The sequence below is a fragment of the Etheostoma spectabile genome, chromosome 21 (assembly GCF_008692095.1).
Source record: "Etheostoma spectabile isolate EspeVRDwgs_2016 chromosome 21, UIUC_Espe_1.0, whole genome shotgun sequence".
Lineage (NCBI taxonomy): Eukaryota > Metazoa > Chordata > Actinopteri > Perciformes > Percidae > Etheostoma > Etheostoma spectabile.
In genome coordinates this window covers 8584501-8599977 of record NC_045753.1, presented here as the reverse complement: position 1 = coordinate 8599977, position 15477 = coordinate 8584501, and the positions used below count along the sequence as shown (strand labels likewise).

The window sequence follows — 15477 nt, the reverse complement described above, 5'->3', positions numbered from 1 at the left end:
AAAAACATGAGAAGATAAATGAGGGAAAGCAGACAGGAGAATAAACAGATGAGGTAGTATATAAAAATAAAATAGGGTAGAAAATGACATCAAGCTGAGGCGGTGACCACATACTAACCGCTCTCCACCAACTGATACACCACTCATATGCTGCTCTCTAGTCATTAGGTTAACAACATACGATAACGTCTTTCTATAGGGGCCATTTTGCACACAGGACGTAAGTTATCCTACCAGTGAACCACATTTTTCTAAACATCGGTTACACACTTAAGTGCATGGTAGTCTGGTGGAACAATACCAGTTCCTACGTTGGCATTAAAAGTCCGCAGGAGACTTGAGCTCCTAGCTTGTGGGATTTTTTTTTCTCCTGCTACCTAGTGTTATTTTAGTCCTCAGTAGCTGTTTAAGAATGGGATGGTGTTTCTTCTGTTTTCCCATAAGCCTATCTTCATCAGGGTATACAATCTCAGTTATTATCTGCTCACAAGCCTGCTGCTTTAAAGTTTGGTACACTGCTACTCAAAAACGGAAGAAGGCAATCACAGGAAACCCACCACCAAAATAACAGTTATATTCAAGCTAGCAAAAGCATTGGCCTACTTGAGTTGAGGAATAAAGATAATAACAACAAAGAAAAGGAGTGCTCACCTGCTCTGAACCTAGTGCAGTCACTTTGGGTCTCTACCTCCAAACAGGCCATTGTCTGAGACTGAGAGTCCTGGCCTATAGAGCAGTCCAAAATACAACTGAGTGATTAAGCCATTTGATCCCAAGGTTATTTTGGCCTATTAAAGCCCAAACTATGTAGCTTATAGTGATATCCTCTCTCAGCCACGGTGCAACATGATAATCCAAATAATAAGAATCCACAGCCCTGTGACTCTTAAGAATTAGAGAAGCAGCATTGGGCCCGTCCTCTATCCCTCCCTGACTCTTTTTTACTGCAGGGCTCCAACCCCCTCCTACCCTCCTAAGCTTACTTCCCTCTCTTACTCAGCCAGTTTGGGGTGGTTTATTTTTCTGGCTGATCCCAACAGCCTGATGTGTCGTCTACCCTGGTTCCTTGTAAAACTACTGAGGAACAGTCTGAGTCAGCACTGACAAAGGACAAAGGACAATACAAAACAACTGCATCTTCCAAGCTGAAAAGACAAGCTTGTAGCAACAACGCAATTGTTTTTCATTATTATTATTATTATTATTATAGCTTTAATGTAATCTTGTCAGTGGGCCTACAACAAAAGGATGCGTCCTATTAAGGGGGAGGAGGTGTAGATTTGCACAAATTAAACACTAACCAGGAGAACAGACACTTCTCCATTCACAGGAAAGCATTTGTCAAAATCACAAGGAAATTCTACCAGCTGTCTTGCTTCAGCAGGAAACAGCTGGCCTCACCAACATTAAAATCTTGTGTCTCTCTAATCTCTTTGGCGACACATGAACTGAGTGAAACTCTTTCTCCCAGGGTAAGACTGATTGCATTACTTTGGTGGCTATGCAAAACTGTCCCACATCAATATGTCCTAACCTGCATCTTTTGGATACTCTGACTGCCACTAGAGCTGTGGTCAAACATTTACATAAAAATCTACTCTGGCTCCTGTTTATATAGAAATTGTGCAGGGCTTGTTGAAAAGGAACTATGAAAATAAGAAACAAACAATTTGGACCCCAACTACACTCGGTCAATAGTTAGAGAAAGCTATGCAGCGGTGACACGATTCTATGGTGATATATTTAGACTTCCAGTCAGTGGCATTGTCTCCCAATCCTCTGGGAAATGCTGCTCAGCCTGACAAAAACATTGACCTGTGACCTAAGCAGACTGAAGGTGCAGGACATGACTAAGCTGTTTATGCACACAGAGACAGGCACGCCGTCAGCAGGTCAATGAAGAAAACCTAAGCACACACATAAGGTATTGGTCTCTTTCACCTGCCGTTAAAACAGGAGCTTTTACTATTATCTAGAGGTGGATTTAAAACCTGTTCAGCAACCTAAATAAGACACAAGTTGGCCAAGGTGATGAAATGTCAGGAAACAAAAGAATCGCTGGTATAAAAAGGACAACCACAATTGACATGTTTACAGACACACATGATACATTAATTATAAGGAATAGCTGTACATTTTTTGAAATAGATAAGGTATAGGTAAGAACATTGACTCCACTTTCATGTCTGTCTGTTAAATGTGAAGCTGGAACCAGCAGCCTGTTAGCTGAGCTTAACATAAAAACTAGTAACAGAAGGAGACAGCTACCCTGGCTTTGCCCAGAGGTAACACGATCTGCCTACCAGCACCTCGTAAACTTACTAGTTAACATGTTTTATATCTTGTATACCTGTACAAAATCAGACCACATAGACATTTACACTTCAAACAAGATATAATGTTAATTGATGAGCTTTGAGTTGCCAATAAGTGCATTTTGGACAGAGTCAGGTGAGATGTTTTCCAACTGTTTCCAGTCTTTATGCTAAGATAATTCTAAAATAGCTCAAAGCTTTATATTTAAAAGACAAACGTAAGGTTGCTATCAATATTTTTATCTAACTCAGCAAGAAAGCAAATAAGCGCATTCCCAAAACTTTGCACTATTCCTTAATGCGACCTAATACAGTACAAAATAACATACCAAAATTGACATTTATATATATTTTTTAAATAAATAATCAATCATAATCCCTACACAACCAGAGACCTCACAGGAGGTCAGCCTGTAAAATTGTATTATTTATTGAATTAATCAAATATGAACTATCTGTAACTGTCAGTGGCTTTTTGATCTTGTTAATCTAATTAAAGACAGCATCTAATGTTAATTGTTAATATCCTATCCTGGCCTGAGGCCATCATCATACGGTGTGGAGGAAGAACATGCCCGCTGCAGCGAGCCGACAGGATTGAAACGGCAGCAGCTTTTAGCAACTTTATGGTGAAGAAATGTTGCAGCATACACTGATACAGTGTAGAGGTTGGCAGGACGGTCTGAAATGTTTTGCACGGTCTTTAGCTGTACGTTTTGTTGGTATTTGTGAGATGTTCGAGTCACACACGTCTCGTCTTTATATCGGAAATGAATTTGACCCGGTCGTCTCACTCCCACTTGGTCAGTGGCTCTCACAGTGCACGGGGGACCACTGGGATTGTCGCGAGTAATGAAAATGCGACAAGGGGGGCCCCGGCTGTCAATCTATATTTTCCAGCAACACGGGCCCTTGATTGGTCCGGGCTGGTAAGCAACCATTTACCCTGCCTACTGATAGCTAGGCATCTGTGTGGATGCGTGCCTGTGTGTGTGCGTGCAACGTTCTAGTGAAAAGTGACATTTCAACACAACTTGCAGGGTGTTGAATACTGGATGCCTGAATAGTTGCAACAGGGAGGGTGTGTGCACCCTCCAATGACTCTGGCCTATATTTGACTATCATCTGACTAAAGACTGAATTCCAAAAATAATTCAAATGCAGCAGAGAAAGCAGTTACTCAACAATTTCTTTAAAGAGTCAGACTCTTATTTCAGGCGACATTCACTATTTATAAACTTCAAAATAAAAATACTGTGGACGAAAGTTTGCATCCTACTTTGGCAAGTAGATGATTGTCATTCGGAGATCTTATATACATTTTAGTCTAAAAATGTTTACCATCCTTTGTTTCTAACTGTACACTCCTTTATCCTCTCAGCAGGCTTTTGCTTACTTGTTGATTTCACATGATGTGCTAGCGCTTACTGGCCAGACTCTCAAGCCCTCGCACAACACACACGCAGCCCTGAGTATTGACGTCCCACTCTGCTGAAAGAGCAGTTCTCCTAGTCCCTCCAGACTCTCTGAGCTACAGCCTCCTTCCCCACATAGCTGAAGTGGTCTTAGACACAGAGACCTGTCGGGATGGTAGACAGATCAACACCTGCAAGTTAAAACCAATATGAGAGAGGGGACTGCGGTTGGCAAAGTGGAGGGGACGGCTCAGAGGCTGGAAAGTATGAGGTGCGTGCTCTCACTGGAAGGAAAATGACAAAAGCTAGATGATGAGTTGGTGCTACTACTGTCAACAATCCACAAAAATGTTCCACAGTGGAGACATTTCATGGCGCTCTCCTGCAGGCAGCAGCAGCCACCGCGCACAACGGCACAAAGTCCTACAATTATCCAAAACGTGTTGCTCTGGCTGAACACCCTGCGTTTGTTGACTGTTTCTGACAGATTTTTCGAAGCGTAGAGTGATCAATATCACAGTGAGTGCACTGAACTGATCTCCTTTAAAACATCTAAGCCATGATTAGGAACTGGCAAAGGCAGCAGTGAATCTAACCCACTCTTAAAGCCTGTTAATCGCGTACCCATCAATCAGTGTCTGAGTCAGTCCTATGTGGCTGCCAGAACACCATCAACAATGTGACGGTAATATGAAACTAACATGCAGGCTGGCTCGGATGATGAAGATCAATCTGTTTCGCACTGCACAAAAGAAAAGCTGATGAAAGTTTTACTTAATTTTATGGCCCATCTTGAGCTCAATAGTTGATTAATGCACTACGTGCCTGTGTGCATGCCTGCATAAACAGCCAGCGTTTTCTCTGCCATAATAAAGGTTAGGCCTATGCACGTAAAAACAATGTGGAAAGCATCTGGACGAGCACGGCTGCATGTTGCGCACAGCGGCAACAGCAGCCCACACGTTAGCAAGTGTGCGGTGGAGAAAGAGTGTTTACGTTCACAGTAGTGCTATAGCTGTGAAGTTAGTGGTGCAGAGTGTGTACAGTTTATCTGTCGGTAAATAAATGCTATAACTCCACAAGACCAGAGCCAAGATCCGGTGTCTTGCTTCCTATGTACATACTGGTTAAGGAGAAGGAGGTTAGCCACAGAGCTAGAGACAACTTCAGCACAGGCTCACTAACTTAAGGTGGGCTGACCTTTAAGATGGACCAGCTATTCTCATTTAAGGGACAAGCTGTACCGAGTTTTGCATTAGTGATCTCTCTCCCTCACTGAAACGACAAGCACTTAGCTTTATGCAAATAACTGCGCAATGACTGAATTTGCACCTAAGTGCTCTGAAAACCCTGACAGTGTGTAGGCCATATATATTTATGAAGGGTATTTAAGGCTAAACAGGGCTGCCATAAGTGTCACCATGTTGGAGGAGTTGCAGCAAATACAAAGAGCATAATGTTATTATATACAGTATATTGGCTGTCAAGTTTGAGTTTGATTTATGTGGAATTCAATTTTAGTGAATCTGTTAGGGTGACAGACGTGTCACCCTAAACAGTGTTTAAACAGTGTGTCAGTGTTTTTTTTGTTGCCTTTTTATAGTATCATTCAATCACCCTAACGAGTGGCAGAAGGAAGACATGAAAATATAAATCTTGTTTAGGTTACTCTTCCATCATGGTGGATAGTTCAAATGTATCTTCTGTTTCAGCATGCCATGACAGGCCTGTGTTGCAGCAGGTCCTCACCGTTTTTCCGTTCATTGAGCGGAGGCAGTGGCTGCAGCGACAGTTCCTCCAGCTCATGGGTCACCGCCTCGCTCTGGGGACTGGCTAACAGCAGACTCGACATCTCGCAATCCCCTTCTGCTCCTAGCTGCCCGTGAGACGCCTGGAGCTCCATCTTGCCTCGGGAGGGGAGGCCAGTAACAGGGGTTCTGGTCACCGTCCCCTTAGTTGTGTCTCGCCGCTACCTGTGTGGATACAGGAAACAAGAAGAGAGAGAGAGTAAGGAGGTTGAGGAAAATCTAGTAACTGCTGTGCTCCACTCACTGAAGAAATCAACAGGAGGAATGCATCACTCAAGGCTTTTTTGTGGGCTCGTCATGGATATTAGTAATTCAGAAAAATAACCATCATCCTGTTGGTATGACTACTTCGCCCAACTGGTGAAATACTAAGGGTGGCATTTCATTTGGACCATCTGGAAGAGCTCAGTCGCAGCCCAAATTATTCATTAAACGAGCTGGGTTAGCTATTATACTGAATAATCGCTTCAAACCGCTGCTCGTGAGAAACAAGGCCAGTTTGTGCATGAATGTTCTCTCTGTACAGACAGGCTTCATAATCTGAAATATGACGTCGCTGTGGCGGTTTCAAACGGGGAACGGAAACATTTCGGGGAGCAAAATCAACAGTTTAGTATCCATGGCTTCCCAACAGCCTCTTAACCAGCACATGACAGACTGCTCAGTATGAACATGCATGCTATTTATCGCTCTTCAGCAGCACCCACATGCAGCCATTCAAGGACCTAGGCACTCTTTACTAACCACCCTGATGTGTTGCTTTTGGCTGAGAACCATATTGTTCCTGCGGCTGCTTTTATTTCTCCCTGTGGGTCCTTACAAGTGCCAAAGGCATTAGATGGCCCAGGGAGACTGTGGGACATATCTGGACTCAGACACATTTGGTTTAAGTTCAACATGTCTGAATGTTGTCCATTCTGGTTGCGGAATGCTGATGCCATGTCATATATCCAAACACAACAAATCCTAAACCCCTTATTTCATCATCTCTTGTTCTGCTTTTAAAGTTGTATCACAATCTATAAAAGAAATGCTCCTCTGCAATAAGTAACATATCTACCCAGGCACTCACGGATTGTCTGCTGTTTGCCAGATGTAAAGCTCTACATTTTTCTGATTCCTCAATGACAAGTTTATAATAACATTATTATTAATATATTATTAACAATTCTAAAAGTCTAACCAGGGACAAGGACCTAGAAGTCCCACATACATTGCATCGGTTGCACTTTAGATGTAACACTGACTATATGTATTGTCCCTGACAAATACACTGATAAGAAAAATAAATATACTATCCGTGTGAAAAAAAAGAAGCAGCTACTTTTTCGAAATTTTCAGAATTAATTTAAACAATGTCAGATCAGTTTAAGATCTGACGCCTGTGTCTTAAAGATTTCCTGGTGTAATTTGTAGTAACGGTTAGCTGCTATATCTGTGACATTTGGGGAGGGTGCATTCATCCCCACCAATCATCATTGGAGCCAATCCCAATTCACTTGGCATTTACTAACAATTTGAATTGGTGAACGTTGACTCTGGCAACCACTGCAAAATGACCCCACTCTCTGAAACTTGGCTCCGACCCGCAGCCACTTTTCGGCCCCTTAATGATGATAAAACATCCTACTCCAGACTTTATTTGGGCCTTGGTGTTTAAACCGCAGTGTTATTTGTGATTGAACTGCAGAAACAGATCTCCAGTAACATCATTGTTAGTGACTAACCAGTCTCTGCTCTATAGCCTGTAAGTACTTAAGGGGCGGCTGTGGCTCAGTGGTAGAGCGGTTGCCTGCCAATCGAAAGGTTGGTGGTTTGATCCCTGCCCCTGCAGTCATTGTCGAAGTGTCCTTGGGCAAGACACTGAACCCCGAGTTGCCCCCGGTGCTGCGCATCGGAGTGTGAGTGTGTGTGAATGTTTATCTGATGAGCAGGTGGCACCTTGTACGGCAGCCCCGGCCACAGTGTATGAATGTGTGTGAATGGTGAATGTTTCCTGTAGATGTAAAAGCGCTTTGAGCAGTTGTTAAAAAAAAACTGGAAAAGCGCTATATAAATACAGCACATTTACATTTACATTTACTTACTATAGATTACAAAAAAACTGTGGCTCCTGTGCCGTGAGACCTTCTGCTTTGAATTTTCTGGGTCAAAACTAAGTTGTTGAAAATGGGACTCTGGTCAAGTGCTATTCATCTCTCTCAGGTTCTCTTTCAGTGGCGGTACAAGGTCGTTAAGCAATGACATTGTTTAGTTTTGTTTCTTTGAAGATTTTTTTTGGGGGGGTTTTGGCCTTAAATGGATAGGACAGCTGAAGTTAGTAAAGTGTGTGTGAGAGAGAGAGAAAGAGGTAAGACATGCGGCAAAGGGCCCGGGGCAGAATCAAACCCGGATCGTTTCGGTGAAGACAAAGCCTTAGTACATGGGATGCATGCTCAACCAGGTGAGCTACCAGGGCGCCCCCTCAAGCAATGAAATCTAATATCAGCCAGGTTGTTGTTCAGTCAGATTTTGGTCTTGAACAGCAGTTGAACAGCAATTAATTCCCTTTCTGAGTTTATGGCCCTTCATGAAGAAAAAATATCCTTAGCGTAAGGATTTTTAAAGAGGAAAAATGGTTATGTGATCCACATTTTGATTGGGATGTTTGATAATATCGGTTACACTTAAAGATGCTCTAAGCGATGCTGGTTGATGTTACTTCTTGTTGAGTATTTTCAAACAAAACAAGACTAGCTTGCCGCCCCCCCCCTCCCCCCCAAAAAAAATCCTTCTTGTTGGTTATTGGCTGGAACGCTGGAACATTGTTTGTGTAAGATTCGTGGAGCAGGTGGGCGCAGTTTGTTTTTGTTGCTGTCTGCAGACCCTGGGCTCTCTACAGAGACAGCGTTTTTTTTACAGTGTGTTCTGGGGACAGGCAGCTTACGGATAATGAGGACATGTTTGATGTTTGTGACAACAAATGTTATAGGCTTAAACACGCGTGACATTGCTTAGGACCTTTAAGAATTTGCAAATAAGTACACTAATACAGAAAAAGAGTGACAATGAAAAAATAGAAATATATTTCCGAGTGCATCATAACCTAAACCTTGTCCGATCAAATGTGTGTGTGTGTGCTTCCTGTGCGTGGTTGAGAGGCCCAAGTATACAAGGGAAAACCAAAGGCTTGGTTGGTAACTGTCTAGTCACAGTGTTGAGTGATGAATCAATAACATTAATACTCCATCCGTTGATGAGTTCATGCCTACCTGTAGTGGCAGAGGACAGTAGGGGGGGGCGGAAAGAGACGTCCGGGCTAGTAGCTGCCAAGAGTCACACTAAGCCATGGAGACAACCTGGTAGGAGAGAGAAAGGAGCAAACATGAATATAACATGCAACTAAATGGTCTAGCAGATTTTATCTCCACCCGGCACACCCAGAGTGCAGCTAAATAGTATGTTCAGTCCTGTAATGTCTTTCACCATTATATTTCTGTTTTAAAGTGAATTTCTGTAGGTGTCTTCTTTCTCCTTCCAGCCTGGTCGGCTATTGCTTGTCCCTCTTCCTGTATTTATCCCAAAAAAATGAAAAGTCAAGTGCTTGTCAATGGAAATTACAAAAAAAAACAATCTAATCCAAACATAAAACACAGGAAAAAGCTACTAGGTCTGTATCATGTTCAGCAAGATTCAAAAGCAACCCCAAAAAAACATTCTTAAAAGAACCATGCTACAAAAGGAATCCATTTTAAAAGGGTAAAAAAGGTGGGCCAACTACAAAATATAAAAAATTATATTACACTTACCAATTAAAACCCATTTAAAAACAATAAAATAAAATTGTATATACACACACACCGTGCCGAAGCAAACACTGCTTTTGCTTATTAATAGATGTAATTAAAGATAAGTGGAGAATAAACAGATGATGAGTACCACTTAAAGAGGCCTGAATGAAACAAGATGACACTCAAGGCTGCATCGAGGGCTGAAATTTGATGTGCACAGGTTGCTAGGAAAATCTGCAGTGGTCTCTATGACAATGACGTGGATCCTCCGCGCAGAGACAATCAAAACTCTCGGTACTGATGAATGAAGAGCTGCAATGTAGCATCACGCTGCAGTTTGCACACCCAGACGCTTTCAGGACTCTTCAGGACACTTGCTAAATATACCTAGATTATGCATCAATTTATTTACACTAAGGGGAGATCGTGCTTGTGATGGCAATACATTTTTGCTTCTATTTTTTTGGGTAGGATTTGCTGAAGCTGTTCTAGAACATTTCCTTCTAGTAATACAGCACTTTTGACAGCAATACAAATCAAAGTTAGGAATGCTGAATCCTTGCATGTGTGTGGCATGGGAATAGAAAAAAAAACAATCACATAATTACATAAATAAGTTTGTAATAAGACCAAAAAAACCCATTTCCATCAAACAATCAATTTGATGGAAAATAGATCAATCAATCGGTGAGAGTAAAAGACAAGAGACAGGGAGTGACGAAAGGATTCCAACCATCAGAGCACTGCATGCTGTGTGTTTATATGTGTTGGGGAAAACGAAGGTAGGTGTGAACGAGTGAGAGTGAGAGTGAGAGAGAGAGAGAGAGAGAGAGAGAAGGCTATGAACGAGCAACAACAACAACTGTCACGGCTGACAGGGCGTTGTGGGATAAACATCAGAGCTGGCCCAGCAGAATCAAAGAGCAGATCCAGATGGCAGGCGCCATGTTGCTCTGCCCTGGACTGCTCTTCTAATGACCCGGGGCAACAAGAACCATGTGTCTTATCAAAGGGCAATGCAGACATACGGCACAAACACACAGATGCACGCACGTTGTGTTTGGTATTTCAAACTTGGTCATGGTAGTGGCCCATACTTTCGTCAATCATCAACATTGCACTATGCAACCCGATTAATTAAAATATTGACACATGTACCCATCTCTTTAATGTCAGCACCATATTTTACATAAGAAAAGCAAACTATAATTCAACATAAATATGAGTAACACAGACACGGTTTTACAGGCAACACGCAATAGAGTTGCCGCTTCCAACTTCCAGCCAACGCTGCCAATGCGTAAATCACAACGCTTACTTGCTTGAGAGGAAAAAATAAATATAAAAACATAATTCAAACTGATGTGCGCATTGGCAACACACGGCTCAAGAAGGCGACCAATAGCCAATACGCAATAAACTCAGCTGAAAATCTATATCTTTCATAAAATTACCCATCAGGGAATATTAAAGGGGTTATCGCTCTCTGATTGGTTATTTTTTAATGAGCTCACCTCTCTCTCTCTCCGCGAACCGAGCTCCACCGGATCTCCTAACAACAGTGACGCGGTAATCAACCGAGTATTGATTGGTCAGTAGGCGGTGCTTTTACACCGGTTGATCTCTAATCTCCAACATAACCTGCTCCTGTGTAGGTTAAGTGTTCAGTATAAGTTACCACGGTAATTTAACCCGGTAACAAGTGATCCACCGTCGTGATACACAAAAACCTGGGTTGAACCTGAAGTTACCTCGTTAACGCCAAATCCTGCTTTGTAGTACAGGCCTCAGGTCTGCTCAACATGTCATCAAGACAAATGAATACAGAAGGTCATTACTGTAGAAAAGAACTCCATCAGCAGCATCAGAAACAAGCAGCTTTTATTATTTTCAAAGAAAAATAAAACTGGTAGGTAGTGTCAATGCCACACAGACAATGATTGACAGAGGCAACACAAGTTAATCTTTAATCAGTATTTGTACAGCTAGTGAGCTGGGAGTATCAGTCATATGCTGGTCAGACAGGAAAGGACACAAAAACTGGACAGCCAGTGTGTGCCGGAAAAGTCAAATGGCGTTTTTACATGAATGGTACCAGCTCGACTCGCCTTGACTCAACCACGGTGCCTCGTCCTCCTTTTTCCATAGCAGATTAGCACTGCCACTCACACACTCACACACTCACACACTCACACACAGTCGAAAGTATGTGGTTGTTTGCCACAGCCAGAAGACAAATTTAGTTTCAAAAAAAGCTGGAGACAGCAAAAAAAAATAAATAAAAAAAAAACGCTGGCTAAACTATTTGAACACGGCGGGTTTGTTCAGGACGCCACCGTCTGTTGCTAGCAATGATGACGCAGTCAATAGTGACGATTCTCTCTGACCAATCAGTAGTCTGCAGGTTTTCAAGTCACCTCTTGGTATCACCTCGACTGAGGTAGTACTTAAAAAAAAGTACCAGTTAGCAAGTGTCAGGGACTTTTTTCATAATTGAAAACCAAAAAAGGGGAGTCGAGTAGATCCCATACAGTGGAAAAATGCCAAAAGAGCCCCACTCAACCAAAAGATCCAACATACTGACTAACAATGCCACCCTCCAATCCCCACACTCTTACTGAAAGAACTAAAAATGCAATTGTTAACAGACTTCTAAATGAGACAGTTTACTCATGGGACACTATTGTTGCCATTACTGAAGAGGAATTCAGTTTGATATTGATTGGAATATGCTTATTGTGGCGCTAAATGCAATGCTAGCATCTCGGACCAAACCAAATTAACCAGGCGGGGTTTGTGATTAACTGAAAACAAAAACTGGTTTCAGATTCCATCTGTGTTTTATAACCTGCAGCAATAGAGGATCAGTGTTCAACTAGGTAATCATTTGAGTCAGCATTTTTGCAGTATGATGACATTATCTGGGTGTGTATGCACCTAGGGCTTTCTCTCTCACAACCTTATAAAGGCTTAGACATATGCCGTGCAGGTGAGAGGCTTTATGACCTTCAACCGCAAACATCTTCCTGATAGTCTTAAGGCTGACGCGATTGAACGAAAACAACAAACAAGCCAGTATTTCACAATCCTGGTTTTAGCAAAACAATCATTATTGCAACCACAGAGCTGTATCCCCAACAGTAACTTACACAGAGAAACCACCACTTCGCAGTGTCTGCATACTGACGAGAAGAGGCCATGGGTCTTTACTACAAATAGGCCTGGCTGTGAAGCCTTTATGTGATAGTACCCACAAGCACACACAATAACGCGCACACACAATCACGGCCACTACCACCTCGCACGCGCCCGCACACGCGCCCACCGCCCCCCACACACACACACACACACACACACACACACACACACACACACACACACACACACACACACACACACTTAACCTGAAAGCAAAGCTGAGATAACTAAAAACTGCAGCCTTTATCTAAGAGCTAATAAACATAAACAGCCAGGAGGTCTGGTTTCTGTTACAGGATATAAACATAACACTGTCAATTACCAAAGAAAAAAAGAGGATGTGATAAAACACAACCTTATCATGTAAATCACAAAAAAACAAACAGGCTTACCGTTTGAAGTCAAAGCATTTGTGTTAAAAAAAAGTAGATATCCTAGCTCCTGGATGACTGGGAATCTTAAAAAAAAGAAAGAGGTGCTGATTACCTACGGATGTAACGATACATCAATCTGGAGCATATATCAATCCAATCCTCAACAATACTAAAGTACGATACAAAGTGCACCACACACACACACACACACACACACACACACACACACACACACACACACACAACACACCACCACCCCACACACACACCTCCATGCCAACTACAGTTTGAGTCTGCAGTTTTCTGGATCTTAAATAGACCACGTCTGGTTCCAACAAAAATGCCTTCTATCATCCTGAGATAAGACAGAAATGATGTCATCGCTGTGGCTCATTCCCTAAAGTCATGGCTCTGCTCTGCTCCCACAGACACACGTGTGGTGTTGTTTCCTTCCTGGCTGCCTTTGTAGACTTCACTGAAAAGATTTTCTAAAACCAGTACTAAAGCATCAATGGCTGGAAGCCAAACACCACAGGACTGTCTCACCTAAGAAAAGAGGGACCACTCCAGCAGCTACATGGCAAAACTTCAACACTGAGTGTGAACTGCAATGAAGAATTTAAGTAGGTGGGTTAAATAAAGTAGTTTCTGTGAATTACAAAAAAAAAAAAATCTGATTGGTATCATTTTTATTTGATTTGCCACAGGGAAAGGCATGAAACCCCTAGTCTGAAGTGGTCTGAGCGGACAGTCTCTTCCTGCAAATTAATACTGCAGTGGGGGTTGAAATAAGGAAAACACATAGGGACATATGGCTTACAGCCTTGGGATAATTACTTTCCCATCCAACCATAAGCATAGTCTTTAAGTTAACGCTAATAATTCACACTTTTCAGTGACAGACTTCGACTGGATAGGGCCGCCTCTGAAACCACCACATCCTGCCTGTCTGACTCACTCAGACTGCGACTTGTTTGGCTTTGCTGCACCACTACCTCACTTTCCTCGTTTCGTTTTTAGACAATAAGATAACACCTTTGAGTTTGTGCACGCCACGGGTGCTTCATTTTACAGCGCGCGTGGTTGGTATTAAAAGGGTTGCAAATTCACAATATAACGTCATGCTATGTCCCGGCATTCAGAGAGGTAATGGCAGAAATAAACATACAGTGCACCAAAGTCCTAGTCACAAATAATAACTTGACCACTAACGTTAGCTAGTTCAAATGGCAAGAACACATTGTTCTGGGGAGGTATTATTTACTGACATGGCTGTCGGCTCCACCACAGCTGAGCTACAGTTATCGCAGTGGTGGATGCGGGTGGGTGTGGGATAAGCTAACGTTGGCTAAAAGCTACTCAAAATCTGACAGGTGAGTGAGTTGCAAACACTGCCAACCATACATGACGACGAAGCTCTTACGCGGCCATCATTCCAAGGACTATAAATCATTTATCAGCATTACTTACATTCAAACGTTCTTTGTTAATGCTTTACTGTACAGTCTTACTAGACTAAGCCTAGTCTGCTGCTTCTGTCTGCATATCACGGACGCAGTGCTCAACAACAATCTCCACACAGTTTGGCTAGTTAACGTTAGCTCGGTTTAGCTAGCTAACACAGAATAACATGCTAAAAACAAGACAGCGCCGAGCCGGGTCTGTGGTCTTACCGAATTGCAAAGACTTGAACGGCGAATCTGTCCGAGGTGCTGTTTACAATGAGATGTCCATGAATGACAGCGAAATTATCTTGTGTATTTAGTTTTTTTTTCCTCTAGAGGTGTGATTGAAGTTTATTTCGCGGAGTAAAATGGCTGCGACTGGTCTAGGTTCGGATGCAGAGTGACGTAATGACGCTGTAGTTTAGGAAGCCTTGGGGGGAGTGGCGGAGGGTATCTGTCCTCTTCATAAACGAATATTACATAATCTTTACCGGTCGGCATATGAAGTGACCAATTTTTTTCTACTCTACTACATCACACCACCTCTACTGTTTTTATTTATGAATTGTTTTAAAATCAACCATCCTCATTCTCATTCCACATACCACTATTCAGTGAAAAAAACTAAGTACAATGTATGAAGCAGTGGTATTTGTGTGGTTCCATTTTACAAAAACTGTTGTGGACTAAAAGTATAAAGAGAAATATAGTTTGTACTCAGTTACTTTTACTAGACAGCTGTACTAATTTTTGTGAAATTAAACACCTAATTATATATTACCAATGGTGGAAGAAGTACTGAGATATTGTACTTGTATAGTAAAAGCTGCAATACTACAGTGTAAAAATACTCTTACATGTGAAAGTCCTACATTCTAATGACAAAAGTATTATCATTATCAAAATATACTCTAACTACCAAAACTGATAGTACTCATTATCCATTTCCTAATCATAAATATATTATTGGATTGTAATTATTGATTATGTATGTTGCATGCTTTTGTTTGTCTGATTATTTTGGTTGTATGTATTAGGCCTTTTGTTATGTCTGGATATGTTTTTCTCTCTCTTGCAAAAGAGATCTTGATCTCAATGAGATTACCTGACTAAGTACAGGTTATGTACACTCACCAAAAGGATTATTAGGAA

General features: G+C 41.9%; 1 protein-coding gene across 3 annotated transcripts in view; it reads right to left on the bottom strand.

The window, feature by feature from the left end:
* The window catches only part of mrtfba (myocardin related transcription factor Ba), a 27489-nt gene extending 12754 nt beyond the window's left edge, over positions 1-14735 (bottom strand). The window contains exons 1-5 of one of the 3 annotated variants that reach the window (XM_032501498.1): positions 14554-14735; positions 12899-12963; positions 8790-8876; positions 5480-5703; positions 652-726 (exon numbers count right to left, since the gene is read on the bottom strand). In XM_032501498.1, the coding sequence (XP_032357389.1) occupies positions 652-726; positions 5480-5633 (229 nt within the window). In that variant the 5' untranslated portion in view covers positions 5634-5703; positions 8790-8876; positions 12899-12963; positions 14554-14735. The remainder of the gene's footprint in view (positions 1-651; positions 727-5479; positions 5704-8789; positions 8877-12898; positions 12964-14553) is intronic. The other 2 variants (XM_032501497.1, XM_032501499.1) reach the window with 2 other exon arrangements.
* Positions 14736-15477: the final 742 nt, after the last annotated feature.